This window comes from Abramis brama (assembly GCF_963993115.1).
Source record: "Abramis brama genome assembly, chromosome: 6".
Taxonomy (NCBI): Eukaryota; Metazoa; Chordata; class Actinopteri; order Cypriniformes; family Leuciscidae; genus Abramis; species Abramis brama.
The window spans coordinates 12,924,983-12,941,034 of NC_139968.1; the positions used below are offsets into that span (position 1 = coordinate 12,924,983).

Consider the following 16,052-nt stretch of genomic DNA (forward strand, 5'->3'; position numbering starts at 1 on the left):
ATGATTGTTACCTGGCTGTCACTAATGAAGGCAGGTCAAGAAGACATGGATGCTGCTCGACTTGTGTGTGTTAACTGTGTTGGCTGCGCCCTCAGGACGACACATTTGCAAAAAGGCCTAAAGAGCATAAGCTTCAGCACCAATTGAGGTCTATCTGTGCATGTGCCTGGCATTAGCCAAAGCAGTGATTTAACAATTTTATCCAAAATCTTATATTATATAAATATGTATACCTAATATTGCATGTTTACAATAGACAACACATCCACCCAATTGAATGTATAATACCAAAATTGTCATTAAAGTAATATTATGAGTTCAGCTCAATCAGTTAAGAGGTTATCAGTTGTGGCGTAATGTTGATAACCTCAAAAATAAATTTCAACTGGTCCCTCCTTTTCTTTACAAAAGCCATAAAAAAAAGTTGCTTACTAAACTTTTCTCTGTAATGTTATATACTGTAAAATTTTACAACTTCGTTGCCAACACAATACAACGCCTAAAAACCAAATGTAAAATGATGATTTAGACAGCTAAGGTTTAACAGAAGAATTAATGTGTGTGTGTGTGTGTGTGTGTTTAAATAAGCTACCAGGAGTAACATTTGTAATAAAAACACAAACTTGGGCCTCCTCTCTTTCTCCTAGAGATACAGAGAGAAGACAAAGCAATCGTTTTGTTTCTTAGCACTATCTGATGTTTCAGGTTCGTGTCTCAAATACTGGAAAAAGGATCTCACATGTGTTCAGAGGTCACAGCTCCACTTCTGAAACGTATGGGTGGATTCATTGAATTTGTAGACTTCATAGACACGCCGCTGGGACATGGTGCATCATCCTCTCCTCTCCTCACTTTGGCAGGAGAGTTCTCCTCCGTATCCATTATTACAGAGGCTTTCCTGAAAACATTAAACACAGTACAAGGAAAATTATGTTTTATGAGATTATGCATAAACACTGTGCAAATAGTCACCTTTACTGAGGCAGAATCAAAAGCATAGTTTTTAGTGACACTGGGCCTAATTTATGAAACGAACGTAGGACAGAAAACTGGACGCAAGGCCGTTTCTACACAAAACTTGGCATTTATCAACATGGACGTGAGAGATCCCCCACCTTGTTACATTTCTGGTGTTCCTGGTTAAAAATTACCAAATCTCTCATAACTCTATATTATCACCAACTATTGGATTCAATCTTGTTTTCTTTCAATTAGCACAGGTTTTGTATTTCTTTTTGGATCTGATTGATCATAAGCCTTCTTTATCTGATCTTATGCTCCTCAATTTCGGACAAAAAAAAGCATTGTTTGTGGGTAAGTTTGCCAATATTGAATAAAATAAAATATTCTGTACAATTTATCACACTAGTCTAGCAAATTAGCTCAAAAGGGCACTATGAACAATTAATCATAACTTGTTATAATTAATTATAAATATTTGGATCAGTTAAACGATTCATTCACTCCAGAATTAAAATGTCCTGATAATTTACTCACCCTCACGTCATCGTTGACCGATTGTTACGGTAGATAAGACGCTTATTCCTCGGCTGGGATCATATAGAGCCTTTGAAGCTGCACTGAAACTGCAATTTTAACCTTCAACCCGTTGGTTCCCGTTGAAGTCCACTATATGGAGAAACATCCTGGAATATTTCCCTCAAAAACCTTAATTTATTTTCGACTGAAGAAAGAAAGACATGAACATCTTTGATGAAGTGGGGGTGAGTAAATTATCAAGGAAATTTTAATTCTGGAGTGAACGAATCATTTAATAGAATTAACTTGATGAATTAATATTACAATCAATTAATCTGTTCGTGCAGCAAACACTTAGTATTGATCATCTATCAGCTTTTTATGGCCAAAAAAAATATATCTTTCTTAGCATGTAGCTGTGATCACATTGTTAAAGGGACAATGTGTAGGTTTTTAGGTATTTTATTATCTAAAATTACTATTTTTATTCATAAATATGTCCTCAATGGTATACAAATACCTCTGCTAATTATCTGACTTATCCTCGTAAATGAAGAATGCATAGTTCCCACAGGCCAATTAATGTCACGTGACCTCCACGGAGACGCCATCTTTGAGGGCAAAAGCTGCTGTGTTTACAATGTTTTACCATACTGTCTATGAGTTTTACAAGCAAATTTCGAATATTTCTTTCCATTTATAATGTTACGAAAATCATGAAGAGACAAAGTGACAGAGATTATAAAGAGACTCTATTAACACAAGACAGAGAGAGGTACAATGCGAAAATTTCAGTAATAAATGGTGTGGATCCGTATGCGCTAACAAAGGAAGCACTGAGCACTGATTATGCAGCAGATACAGTATTATCATGTGTATCATTATCTGGTATTGGCTAGGAGTTTTAATACATGTGAGCAATTCCGAGCCTGGAAATATGTGCATGAATATGAATATACACGGTAATATACACGGTATGAAAATAAATAAAACTCGCATGCAAATTAATTAATGTAATGCGGAACTACTTTATACGCGGGTTCTTTAGGGACATAATCTGAGATTGCCGTGCTGGAATGTGTGTGTGTGTGTGTGTGAGAGAGTGAGAGAGTCGCGGGCGCGATCGAACAGTGGAAACAATGTTGTTTTTGTATGTTTTTAATATCTCGTCATTTTGTTCATACAGGACATAATTCAAACTGCAAAGTGTTAACTTATATTTGTGTACACTTGCAATAAAAAACAACAAATTCTTGCGTGTTTTGAGGGAGTTTCTTTCCTGTTTATCCTCGCCAGCCATAACCTCCGTCGTTGTTCTGACAAAAGCTTAACGTTAGTCTTCTCACATTCATTAAGTCTAATGACGGGTATACTGTAAAATCCAAATTTAACTGAACCTCCTACACGATTTAAACATCCATTGACCCAGCAGGAGATCACCATTTTCACTTTTTATCACGAAATTAACTCGCTTCAGCTTCTTCTACTATTGTTCTGCCCACAGAAATGGCGCCGGGTCGGCAAATGCTAAAAAACTAAATTTAACTGAACCTCCGGCACGATTGGAACATCCATTGACCCAGCAGGAGATGACCATTTTCACTTTTTAATCACAAAATTTCCGTTTCAGCTTCTTCTTCTCATGTTCTGCATTGTAAGAATGTTGTGTTCTGCCCTCAGAAATGGCGCCGGGTCGGCAAATGCCCGTATGTTGTGACGTCATGTGGGAACTATGTATACATACAACCGGCACATCCGGGAACTTAACTGTCAATTTCGTAACCGCCCCTTTTTAGGGGAAAACAAGCCAGACTTCCCATAGACTTCAATACAAAATAGCGGCACAAAACAACGTCCGTACACAGCCGGCAGACGTGTATAACTTCAGAAATCACTTAGATGAAATATGTCGAGTAACTTAATTTGGGCAACTTAAAAACATGTCCCTTTCATTCTACCAGCGTCAAATTGGTCTAACAACCCCACCCATTGGCCAGAAAGTGTGTATTACCCGGACATTTACTCGTACCTCATCGAGTCACCAGGTAGCCAGTGAATGATTTTACTTCGGTTTTAAGAAGTAAACATCTTTAAATGTATAATATGTCTTTATATTTAGAGTAGCTACTGAGTGCACTTTTCTGTCCAGCCATACAACTAGCCTGATTTAGCTTTCGATAGCATCATCCGTAATTCATGATATTTTCATAACAGCAAGATATTGATGATGATGGCAGGCAGAGATGGGCATAAATACATGGAAATGTATTTAAAATAAAATAAAAATACAAAATACTATGTGGAAAAATTTAATTAAATACAAATACATAATAGGGGTAGCCTACTGTGTGAAAAAAAAAATGTTTAAATACAAATTACATGTTTGTAAGGGTTAGTACACGTCCTCAATCCGATACTGTGTATGGCGCTCGCCGGATTGTTTTCCCCTAAAAGTGGGCGTTAACCTTTTCAGAGACGTTCTATGACGCTACGCCGGTTGTATGCATAGACAGTATATAAACTGGACACAGCGACCCCATAGACTTCAACGGAGAAAAGTGAAGCAAATTAGAAGCCCTCATTTCCTGATTGCCGAGCGTACTGCGCAGACTCAAACTGAGCTTGACGACGTGGATGTGACGTGAGCAGCCTGCCTGACAGTTGTAAGTTTTCTAGTAGCTGTGCCGAGCGAAATCTGAACCATTCCCTTCCGAATCTTGCAGAGACGGAGAGTGTGAGTAGGAGCTGTCCATGAGCTAGGAGCAGGAGCAACGTCATGACTCTCTATGGGCTTCTCCCTAGACTTTATCGGACATTATGCCTCCACGTCCCCCGATTGACTGCGAGCTTCTCTTCCTGTCTCTACGGTAATTTCCAGAGAGTCGCGTGGTTATGACGCAATCGTTAGCCTACTTTTACAAAAACTGCTTCTACGGGGCCATAACGTAAGATACAAGGTAATGGAGCCTTTTATACATTGTCGTGTTTCTTTAGAAATAAACAATAGACAAATGGAGTCTTTAAACGCCTCAGATGTAAAGTTATTTGCTGTCAAAGTGACGCCAAAATGAATGGGAGTCAATGGGATGCTAACAGCAGGTGAAGGCTTGTTAGCCAATGGCGGCTCCCGGGGGTGGTACGGAAATCGAGCGCTCAATTACCCCCCTGGTTGTATGTATACATGGGACGGGTAGGTCCACGGAGGCTTCCATGTAGTTCCGCCATCTTGAAAAACTATAATAGCAGAGAGGGACAAAAAGTACTAAGCCAACGCGTTTCCACAACGCGTTTTCGTTCAGAGCCAGCGTCACGTGACTGAAGCCAGCAGAAGCGGAGGAGCAGAGCAGTGAGAGGCGCTTGTCACTGCCCAGGCAAGTTTAAAAGGCTACACTGTATGGTTATTTATACACCGTTCATTCATACATATGCTGAGTCACAGGATAAGGAGTCCTCGTCGTCCAAAAAGTCCAAAATAGACCGTAAAAGGAATCGTGACCGGAGATTACAAAAAACAAGGGTTAATGTCGGGATAGCTAATGCAGGAGAAAGCTTTCAAGAGAGATGCTGAAGTTGCCTGCTTTCTTCTCGACAGGTAAGTCAATGTTACGGTCTTAACACTAGAAGTGCCAGAATTCCATAACTACTAGAGCTGCCGCAAGCGGTCAAATAGATTCCAAACTCTATATCTTTAATGATAAATACCCAATTGAGAGATTAATGCATTTATTGTATTAGGATATCTTTTAAAAACAAAACAACACCAAACTGTACATTTAAACAAGTTTAATTATACATTTATAAATAAATAATATCCGTAGATGTCCTGAACAAAATGACAGAGTAGCCTATGTTTTCATGCTTCCACTGTTCGATCGCGCCCGCGCCCACACCCGCCTACACACACACACACATCTTGACATTGCAGCCTGTTCATTATAGCCATAATAAAATAGTAAGCCTAACATATAAAAATTCCACTACTCTGTTTATATAGTCAGTAGCCTGGTACAATTCGTACCATTTTTGCGCGTGTGAAAAGGATGATTTTTCCGTCGATATTGGAACGTGAGTGAAGTACAAAGCCTATAATAAAGAATAGTTGACCATCCGAATACATCGCAAATGTTGAAACATTTTGATTCTAATTAGAGAGTTACGTGAGCCTAACGCAGCTTACTTTCACTTTCGCTTATAAAGTATTTAATTTTGGCTTGTTTATAGTTATTTTTTCATTGTTCTGTTCTGAATATCATTACATTTAAATGATTTGTTGTTGAATATGTTTTGTGTATTTTTTTTACCACATTTTATTGTTGTGTATATTGGTATAGCCTATAATAATACCACGAAATTCAGTGCGGTCAATATGACCGTCTATGGCCGAAATTGGTAAATATGTTCATTTGTTTTTTTGCCTTATGTGTAATTTATATGAAAAACATTTTAAATGAAAATACGGACACTTTTAGGAAAAGTCAGGTACTGGCAGGATTTTATTTATTTTTTCAACAAAGTTATTACAGATATAAAACAGATATTCAAAACGGTCAAAATGACCGCCATGGCACTTCTAGTGTTAATTACAAGCTTTTTTTCATTGCTTGGTTGTGAACTTTATTATATAGACAGTAGAACATTTATAGTTAAAAGTTAAACAGACTCTTTGATGAATAGCAGCTATTGAGTAAAGTAGAGAAGGCCCTAAAAACAAGGTTGTAAGTTTTGTTTGTTCAAAACTGTAACATTCGTTTGTTCGTTGTGTCAAGTTGCAGTTTGTTTGAAATAACAAACCAGTTCACCCGAAGGAAAACTCGATGAAGTGCTATTATAAGACATCCTGTCATAGCTTTTTGGTACATAACGGCTACCGTAGATGCAACACGCATTTGAAAATGTGAGGCGCTGGAGAGCACTATTTGTTTGAATGCAAAATACTATTTCACCGCTAGATGGGAGAAATTCCTACACAATGTCCCTTTAAAGGAACGTTGATTTACAAGCAGGGACAGAATCACAAAAATGTGTACCAAAGTTTTCATAACTAATCTAAACAAATAGATACACACGATCATTACGCATACATGGTTAAAATGGAAAGTGCGGGGGAATGAACACATAGTGCTTTAATGTTTAACCTGCAAGTTTGTTTTGAACTGCTTTCATCAGGTGGTGCTGCACATTGGTGGTGATTGAGGAGATTCCCCCCTTTTATGTAAAGCGTTTTGAGTACCCAGAAAAGCACTATATAAATGTAACAAATTATTTATCTTTTTCAAAATGGCACAGTCACACTTGTAATGTGTTTCTGGTCAAAAATGACCATCCTACAAAAAAAAAAAAAAAAATAGCTTGTACATCTCTGTTATGTCATATAATCAGCACATATTGGATTCAATCTTTTTGTTAACTTGTTTTCTTTCAATTAGGACAGGTTTTGTATTTATTTTTTGAAACTGACTGATTGTAGGCCTCATTGTATTCTGTCCCTCTATGTTCTATAGTATTGTATTAGTTCGCTGGTGCATTTCTTTATTTTCCCACTTGGGGTCAGTATCTTCTTTAGTGTTTCTTTTGGGTTCTTCTTCATGGATTATATCGCGTGTTCTTCTCGGTGCTCTGTTGTGATGTGCTGACGCAGCAGGGAAAAAGTTTGTTACACGCGGTGTGAGAAAATGTCCGGAGGTCAGGAGTTGACATTCTTCACTCTTCTCAGTCCCCTTATATCTTTGGGAAGCTTTGACATGCCATAATCTGTAAGTTATTAGTGGCCAATTTTGTTTTCTAAATGTTTAGTTACTTTTCTGGTACTTAAGAGGTTATTTTAACTCTTTCAAGCAAAAAGGTTGTTTGTGATCTAAGTCAAGCTAATGTTGCTAGCTTCTGTTTAGTATGTGGTTGTACAATATCTAATAAGTCAATGTGAACACTGCTTTTACTCAACTCAGGTCGTCAGGTTGTACATACAGGTTGTCAAAAGTAAAACAAGTAGCTTTTGTTTTACCGTGTAGCTTTGATTTAAGGCTTGCTGAGTTCATGTTCTACTAAATCTATCTAAAGAGGAAAGAGTCGACCTGTTATATTTTTACAGATATGTTGAACAGTATTGAACTGCAATTAACTGTAGTATATTCCCCAACCACATGGTGGCAAACTGAATCATTTAAAGATGTAATGTTGTGATTCTTATATCTTGAACTCTGATCACTTCCAGTATTTAAATTCACAGCAATGAGTCTTGGTTTGTTAAATAATGTATTTTTAATGAAATTTGCTTGTATGTTCACAGTTTTACAATCAAAAGAGAAGTCTTCAGTAAAGACACTAAGAAGAAAACTGTGTCCTGTTATTCCTGGAACCACCTTCTCTTACTGTTTAGCTCGCTGCATAGGCTGAGTAGCCACACACTCAACCGAGGGCAGAAGAGTAAAAAGATTATCTACCTATCAAGCACCCAAGATGTCTCAGCCTGAAGCTACACCGCCTATGTCCCAGATGGTGGCCCGGTCAGAGTGCTACTCACGTTCTTCACGCTGTTCGTCCACCAGCCAAGCTGCAGCACGAGCCCGAGCAGACGCCGAAGCTGCCCGCACCAGAGCACAGTACGCCAAATGCCAGATCGACATGGAGGTTGAGAAGGCGCGCATCGAGGCAACGCTAAACGCTCTGAAGAAGGAGGGTGAGGCTGAAGCAGCGCTTGCTGCAGCTCATGTCCTGGAAGCGGCAGCTGACGAGGAGCACCACGCCATCGACCTCACTGAGCAAGGCATCTCCCCTAAGACGCCTCCTTCCATCAGACGTGCTCGAGACTATGTGAATGCTCACTTCACCAACTACAGTTTGCAAGTGAAAGAAGAAGAAAAGCCTGACACAGGACAACTGGTCAGTCATAACGACTCTTACCATCTACAACAGAGCCAAACACCAGTCGCTTCCTCTCCAAGTGAACATCTCACTGATTCTGTAGACAGGGAGCAGCTGAAGTCCCCTCCTACACACATAAAAATGGACATTTCACCCCAGCCTAGACCTTCAGTGACTCCACAGACTGAACTGTCGGATCTAGCAGCCTACCTAGCACGCCGTGATCTGCTGACAGCGGGATTCAAGGTTTTCGACAACCGTCCTGAGTCCTACTTGTCCTGGAAGTCCATCTTCTGCAACGCCATAGAAGGCCTCAACCTCAAGCCCAGCGAAGAGCTTGACCTTCTAACCAAGTGGCTCAGCGGGGAGTCACTTCAACACGCTCTGAGGATCAGGGCGGTCCATGTGAACAACCCACAAGCAGGCCTCCAACGTTTGTGGCAGCGTCTAGACAAGAGTTATGGCTCTCCAGAGGTAGTCGAAGCGTCACTCTTCCAACGCTTACAGACTTTTCCAAAGATATCCAATAAAGATGCTCACCTGCTGCAGGAGCTTGCAGATCTTCTGCTAGAGTTAGAGTATGCACAAAGTGAAAGTTATCTGCCAGGCCTTAGCTTTCTCAACACCCCAAGGGGGATAATACAAAAGAGACAATGGTGCAGTTTACCCACCTTTCTCATATTTTGTTCAGTTTGTAAATGACTATGCTGAAATGAAAACAGACCCTAGCTTTATGTTACAAAGTTCAAACATAGTAGCTCCAAGAGTTGACAAAACACTGGTAAAACCAACCAGATACAGAGTTCCTGTTGCAGTGAACAAAATGGATATCAGTCAAACAAACGGCACAGCTCAAACATCCGTTCTCAATCCGGACAAGCAATGTCCTATTCACCACAAGCCCCATTCACTCGCTAAATGCAGGGGATTTAGGTCAAAAACACTGGACGAAAGAAAAGGTATCCTCAAAGAACACGCTATTTGTTATAAGTGTTGTTCTTCCACAAGTCACAGAGCTAAAGACTGTAAAGCCATTATCCAATGCTCAGAATGTAATAGTGATGTGCACGTGTCCGCCATGCATGCTGGTCCACCTCAGTGGACACCTAAAGACTCTAACCCTCTGCCTCAGAGCCACGGCGGGGAGTCCGATTCCCCAAGCCCTGTAACTACAACCAGTTGCACAGAAGTGTGTGGCCAAGGCCTCAAAGGTAAATCCTGCTCTAAGATTTGCTTAGTCAACGTGTATCCCCGCACATCCCTGAAAAGAAACGGAGGATGTACGCCATGTTAGATGACCAAAGCAATTCATCCTTAGCCAGGTCTGCCGCCTTTGACATGTTTAATGTAAAAGGTACCATACTCCCATACACCATGAAAACATGCGCTGGTTTATCAGAGACTGGAGGGCGCAGAGCTAGTGACTTTGTTATTGAGGATGTAAATGGAAAAGTGTCCATGCTGCTGCCCATACTAACAGAATGTGATCAGATTCCAGATAACAGGGACGAGATTCCCACCTCTGAGGCTGCGTCGGCTCACCCTCATCTACAGATAATCGCTTTGCAGATTCCTCCTCTGGACCCATCAGCAGAAATCCTTCTCCTCTTGGGCAGGGACATCATCCAAGCTCACAAGGTCCGCAGTCAGGTGAATGGTCCAAACAGTGCGCCTTATGCTCAACGCCTTAATCTGGGATGGGTAGTTATAGGTGATGTCTGCCTCTCAGGTGCCCACAAACCCACAGTAAACTCTTTTAAGACAAACGTTCTTGACAACGGCCGCCCTACCTTCCTCAGCCCCTGTGAAAACAAAATCTATATCAAAGACAAATACACAGAAAGCTGTCATACACTTAAGACACAAGTTGAATTGGGCAGACACATTTTCCAGCAAACAGCAGATGATGACAAAGTGGCACTTTCAGCAAAAGATGCTTTGTTCTTGGACATTATGCACAAAGACTTTGCAAAAGATGATGCGAATAATTGGGTAGCTCCACTCCCATTCCGCACCCCCAGGCAGCGTTTGCCCAACAACAGGGACCAGGCCCTCAGTCGTTTAATGTCGCTCCGCAAAACGTTGAAAAGGAAATCTGAAATGAGGGAGCATTATGTTGAGTTTTTGGATAAAATCTTCAGTAAGGGCCACGCCGAACCAGCTCCTGCTCTTACTCCAGACCAAGAATGCTGGTATCTCCCTAGTTTTGGAGTTTACCACCATCTAAAGCCAGGGAAAATTAGGGTAGTCTTTGATTTGAGTGCTCAATGCAGTAATGTTTCTCTCAATGACGTGCTACTAAAAGGGCCAGATCTCAATAACACTCTTGTGGGAGTTTTGATGCGTTTCAGGTCTGACCCATAGGCAGTCATGGCAGACGTGGAGCAAATGTTCCACAACTTTCTTGTCAGAGAGGACCACCGCAACTACCTTCGCTTCTTGTGGTTCAAAAACCATGATCTGGATGGAGAAGTGCAGGAATTCAGGATGAGAGTACATGTATTTGGGAACTGTCCCTCCCCTTCAGTGGCTATCTATGGACTGAAACGGTTAGCGATGGAGGGAGAAAGGGAATACGGCAGTGATGCAAGAGAGTTCATTGAGCGTCACTTTTATGTAGATGATGGACTGAAATCATTCTCTTCCGCAGATGAGGCCATTGACATTCTCTGTAGAGCTCAGAAGATGCTGGCTCAGTGTAATATACGCCTGCACAAAATCTCGTCCAACTGTCCTATCATCACAAGTGCCTTTCCAAGTGAGGACCTTGCAACGGACATGCAGGGCCTTGACCTCGGGCAGACTACCCCACCCATGCAGCACAGCTTAGGCTTGGGCTGGGACCTGTCCACAGACCTGTTCAAGTTTCAGGTAACAGTCAATGAAAAGCCCTTCACTAAACGGGGAGTGCTGTCAGTCATTAATAGTGTGTTCGACCCGCTTGGCTTTGCTGTCCCAGTCATTGTAGAAGGCAGGGCCATACTGAGAGGCATTTCCACTGACATTTGTGAATGGGACACCGAACTGCCTAAAGACCAATTACAACAGTGGCAACAATGGAAAGACTCACTCAAATATCTACAACAACTTGAAATCCCCAGAATGTACACCTCAATACCACTATCTGCAGCTCTAACTAAGGAGATCCATGTTTTTTTGTGATGCCTCCACTAAGGCAGTGGGCGCTGTTGCTTACCTCAAACTCACAGATAGAGATGGACACAGTGAAGTGGGTTTCCTTCTCGGCAAAGCACGGCTTTCCCCCAAACCAGACATCACCATACCTAGGCTCGAACTTTGCGCAGCAGTCCTGGCTGTGGAGGTGGCCGAGTTAGTCCTGGAGGAGCTAGACATCGCTGTCGAACAGGTGAACTTCTACACAGACTCCAAGGTAGTGCTCGGTTACATCTTTAACAAAAAGAGACGCTTTCATGTTTATGTGCATAATCGAGTGGAATGTATTAGGCGCTTCACACAAGCTCACCAATGGCATTATGTGCCCACTCATTTAAATCCTGCTGATCATGCCACACGAGCACTACCCGCTGAGCAGCTCTCTAACTCCACATGGATCAGTGGACCCGCTTTCCTTTCCAATTCAGGAAAAAGCCAAGCACAGGCAGAGTTGTTTGATCTTGTAGACCCAGAGACTGACAATGAACTGCGACCTGAGGTCACTACTTGTGCCACCACTCTCTCAAAGGATAGACTCAGTAGTGTCAGATTTGAAAGGTTTTAAAATTGGAATGTACTACTTAAAGCTATATCCAAACTCCAACACATTGCCAGTCATTTAAGCCGAACATAGAGAGCTCCTGTCATGGCTGGCACAGCTGTAATGAACATTTAGCTGAAAAACAACTCAACCAAGCCAAGAACACTATCATTCACACTGTTCAAAGAGAAGTTTACGCAGAGGACATAAGACAAGTTGAAAAAGGTGTGCCCCTTAAAAACTCAAGCCCACTTAGCAAACTGAGCCCTATTGTCGACACAAATGGAATCCTTAGAGTGGGTGGGAGACTAAAACGTGGACAGTTGACATCAGACGAAACAAATCCCATACTCATCCCTGGAAAGCACCACCTTGCCCAGCTCATTATAGAACACTTCCACAGGAAAGTATGCCACCAGGGCAGACATTTTACTGAAGGGGCAGTCAGGACTGCAGGTTTTTGGATTGTGGGAGGTAAAAGAGCAGTAAGCAGAGTGATATTCAACTGCGTCACATGCCACAAACTAAGGGGCAGACAACAGGAACAGATCATGGCTGAGCTACCTGAGGACAGGTTGTCCACGGACCCTCCTTTTACATATGTAGGCCTTGATGTGTTCGGCCCCTGGCCTGTCACAGTCAGAAAAACGCGTGGTGGGCAATCGGATGCTAAGCGATGGGGAGTCATATTTACATGTATCAGCACACGCGCCATTCACATTGAGATCATAGAATCGATGGACACGTCGTCGTTCATCAATGCCCTCCGTCGTTTCTTCGCCATCAGGGGTGCAGTCAAACTTCTTAGATCTGATTGTGGGACAAATTTTGTGAGCGCCTGCAAAGAACTGCAAATAGACAAACAGGGCTGTCACAACAGCAAACTTCACAGCTTTCTCAAAGACTCTGGCTGCAAATGGCATTTTAACCCCCCACATGCATCTCATATGGGTGGCTCCTGGGAGCGCATGATTGGGGTCACACGCAAAATCCTCGATGCAATGCTCCTAGAACATAGAAATGCAAAACTTACCCATGAGATATTAGTGACATTAATGGCTGAAGTCACTGCAATAGTAAATGCTCGTCCGCTCACGGCAGTTTCTACAGATCCAGAAAATCCAGCCATTCTTACCCCTGCCATGCTACTCACACAAAAAGTTGCAACCCCACCAGTCCCACCAGGTCAGTTTGAGAGCAGGGATCTTTTTAGAGCGCAATGGAGGTGCGTGCAATACCTTGCAAATGTTTTCTGGAGCCAATGGCAAAGGGAATACATCTCAGGACTTCAGAACCGCCGCAAATGGAAAACAGTAAAACCAAATTTGCAAACAGGAGATGTTGTTCTGCTAAAGGAGGCACTTGAACATAGGAACAACTGGCCACTTGGACTCATCACCAAAATCTTCCCAAGTGAGGATGGACTTGTCAGGAAAATAGAGGTTAAGATTTTCCGCAAGGGGGAACTCAGATGCTACACAAGACCTATAAGTGAGGTTGTGTTATTGGTGTCTAAAGACAGTACTTAGAATCAGGTACTTTGTTTCATTGTATTTTATCTGTAGTTACATGCTAGTTATGGATGACATTCTACAGATGTCAGACGGGGAGTATTCTGTCCCTCTATGTTCTATAGTATTGTATTAGTTCGCTGGTGCTTTTCTTTATTTTCCCACTTGGGGTCAGTATCTCCTTTAGTGTTTCTTTTGGGTTCTTCTTCATGGATTATATCGCGTGTTCTTCTCGGTGCTCTGTTGTGATGTGCTGACGCAGCAGGGAAAAAGTTTGTTACACGCGGTGTGAGAAAATGTCCGGAGGTCAGGTGTTGACATTCTTCACTCTTCTCAGTCCCCTTATATCTTTGGGAAGCTTTGACATGCCATAATCTGTAAGTTATTAGCGGCCAATTTTGTTTTCTAAATGTTTAGTTACTTTTCTGGTACTTAAGAGGTTATTTAACTCTTTCAAGCAAAAAGGTTGTTTGTGATCTAAGTCAAGCTAATGTTGCTAGCTTCTGTTGTACAATATCTAATAAGTCAATGTGAACACTGCTTTTACTCAACTCAGGTCGTCAGGTTGTACATACAGGTTGTCAAAAGTAAAACAAGTAGCTTTTGTTTTACCGTGTAGCTTTGATTTAAGGCTTGCCGAGTTCATGTTCTACTAAATCTATCTAAAGAGGAAAGAGTCGACCTGTAGCTTTGATTTAAGGCTTGCCGAGTTCATGTTCTACTAAATCTATCTAAAGAGGAAAGAGTCGACCTGTTATATTTTTACAGATATGTTGAACAGTATTTTGAACTGCAATTAACTGTAGTATATTCCCCAACCACATGGTGGCAAACTGAATCATTTAAAGATGTAATGTTGTGATTCTTATATCTTGAACTCTGATCACTTCCAGTATTTAAATTCACAGCAATGAGTCTTGGTTTGTTAAATAATGTATTTTTAATGAAATTTGCTTGTATGTTCACAGTTTTACAATCAAAAGAGAAGTCTTCAGTAAATACACTAAGAAGAAAACTGTGTCCTGTTATTCCTGGAACCACCTTCTCTTACTGTTTAGCTCGCTGCATATGCTGAGTAGCCACACACTCAACCGAGGGCAGAAGACATTGATCTGAGCTTTATTGGTCAAATATGACTGTCCATTGAAAATGAATGGGGTAGATTGAAAATAAGAGGAACATTTAGTGTTCAGGAGCATTTTCATCATGTTCATGTTCACATATGTGTTTGCAAAGATAAAGGCCAAACCTTTTTCCAGCTCCTGAGTCCAATGTCCAAGGACAGCAAATCTGTTCATTAAGTCACAAATCTGTTTTTACTATCCTGTAATATTTAGTTTTAACATATTTCAAAAAGAAAAATGATTTATATAATATAGCCAAATAACATATCACATACTGAGTTTTCTACAAAGAGTCCAATTGTTACTTTATATAAAAAAAGTCTGCATTCTAAACAAAAATGACGTATTGCAGTATAATCTATATATATACACACACACACACACACACACATTAATTTTATAAATAAAATAAAGAAATACATTATATGAAACTTTTCTGCTACAAAACATACAACTGTAGCATTATGAAAAAATATACACTCACCTAAAGGATTATTAGGAACACCATACTAATACTGTGTTTGACCTCCTTTCGATTTCAGAACTGCCTTAATTCTACGTGGCATTGATTCAACAAGGTGCTGAAAGCATTCTTTAGAAATGTTGGCCCATATTGATAGGATAGCATCTTGCATTTGATGGAGATTTGTGGGATGCACATCCAGGGCACGAAGCTCCCGTTCCACCACATCCCAAAGATGCTCTATTTGGTTGAGATCTGGTGACTGTGGGGGCATTTTAGTACAGTGAACTCATTGTCATGTTCAAGAAACCAATTTGAAATGATTTGAGCTTTGTGAAATGGTGCATTATCCTGCTGGAAGTAGCCATCAGAGGATGGGTACATGGTGGTCATAAAGGGATGGACATGGTCAGAAACAATGCTCAGGTAGGCCGTGGCATTTAAACGATGCCCAATTGGCACTAAGGGGCCTAAAGTGTGCCAAGAAAACATCCCCCACACCATTACACCACCAGCCTGCACAGTGGTAACAATTTTGGTGAGCTTGTGCAAATTGTAGCCTCTTTTTCCTATTTGTAGCGGAGATGAGTGGTACCCGGTGGGGTCTTCTGCTGTTCTGGGCTAGCCCATCCGCCTCAAGGTTGTGTGTGTTGTGGCTTCACAAATGCTTTGCTGCATACCTCGGTTGTAACGAGTGGTTATTTCAGTCAAAGTTGCTCTTCTATCAGCTTGAATCAGTCGGCCCATTCTCCTCTGACCTCTAGCATCAACAAGGCATTTTCGCCCACAGGACTGCCGCATACTGGATGTTTTTCCCTTTTCACACCATTCTTTGTAAACCCTAGAAATGGTTGTGCGTGGAAATCCCAGTAACTGAGCAGATTGTGAAATACTCAGAC

General features: G+C 41.3%; 1 protein-coding gene across 3 annotated transcripts in view; it reads right to left on the bottom strand.

Moving 5' to 3' along the window:
* The window catches only part of LOC311084499 (NACHT, LRR and PYD domains-containing protein 3-like), a 59,169-nt gene that overhangs the window by 33,920 nt on the left and 9,197 nt on the right, over window positions 1-16,052 (bottom strand). For 2 of the 3 annotated variants that reach the window (XM_084116570.1, XM_084116568.1), the window contains one exon: window positions 740-898. In XM_084116570.1, coding sequence (XP_083972696.1) covers window positions 740-882 — 143 coding nt within the window. In that variant the 5' untranslated portion in view covers window positions 883-898. Of the gene's footprint in view, window positions 1-739; window positions 899-1,497; window positions 1,685-16,052 lie in introns of all 3 variants that reach the window. The other variant, XM_084116569.1, reaches the window with a different exon arrangement.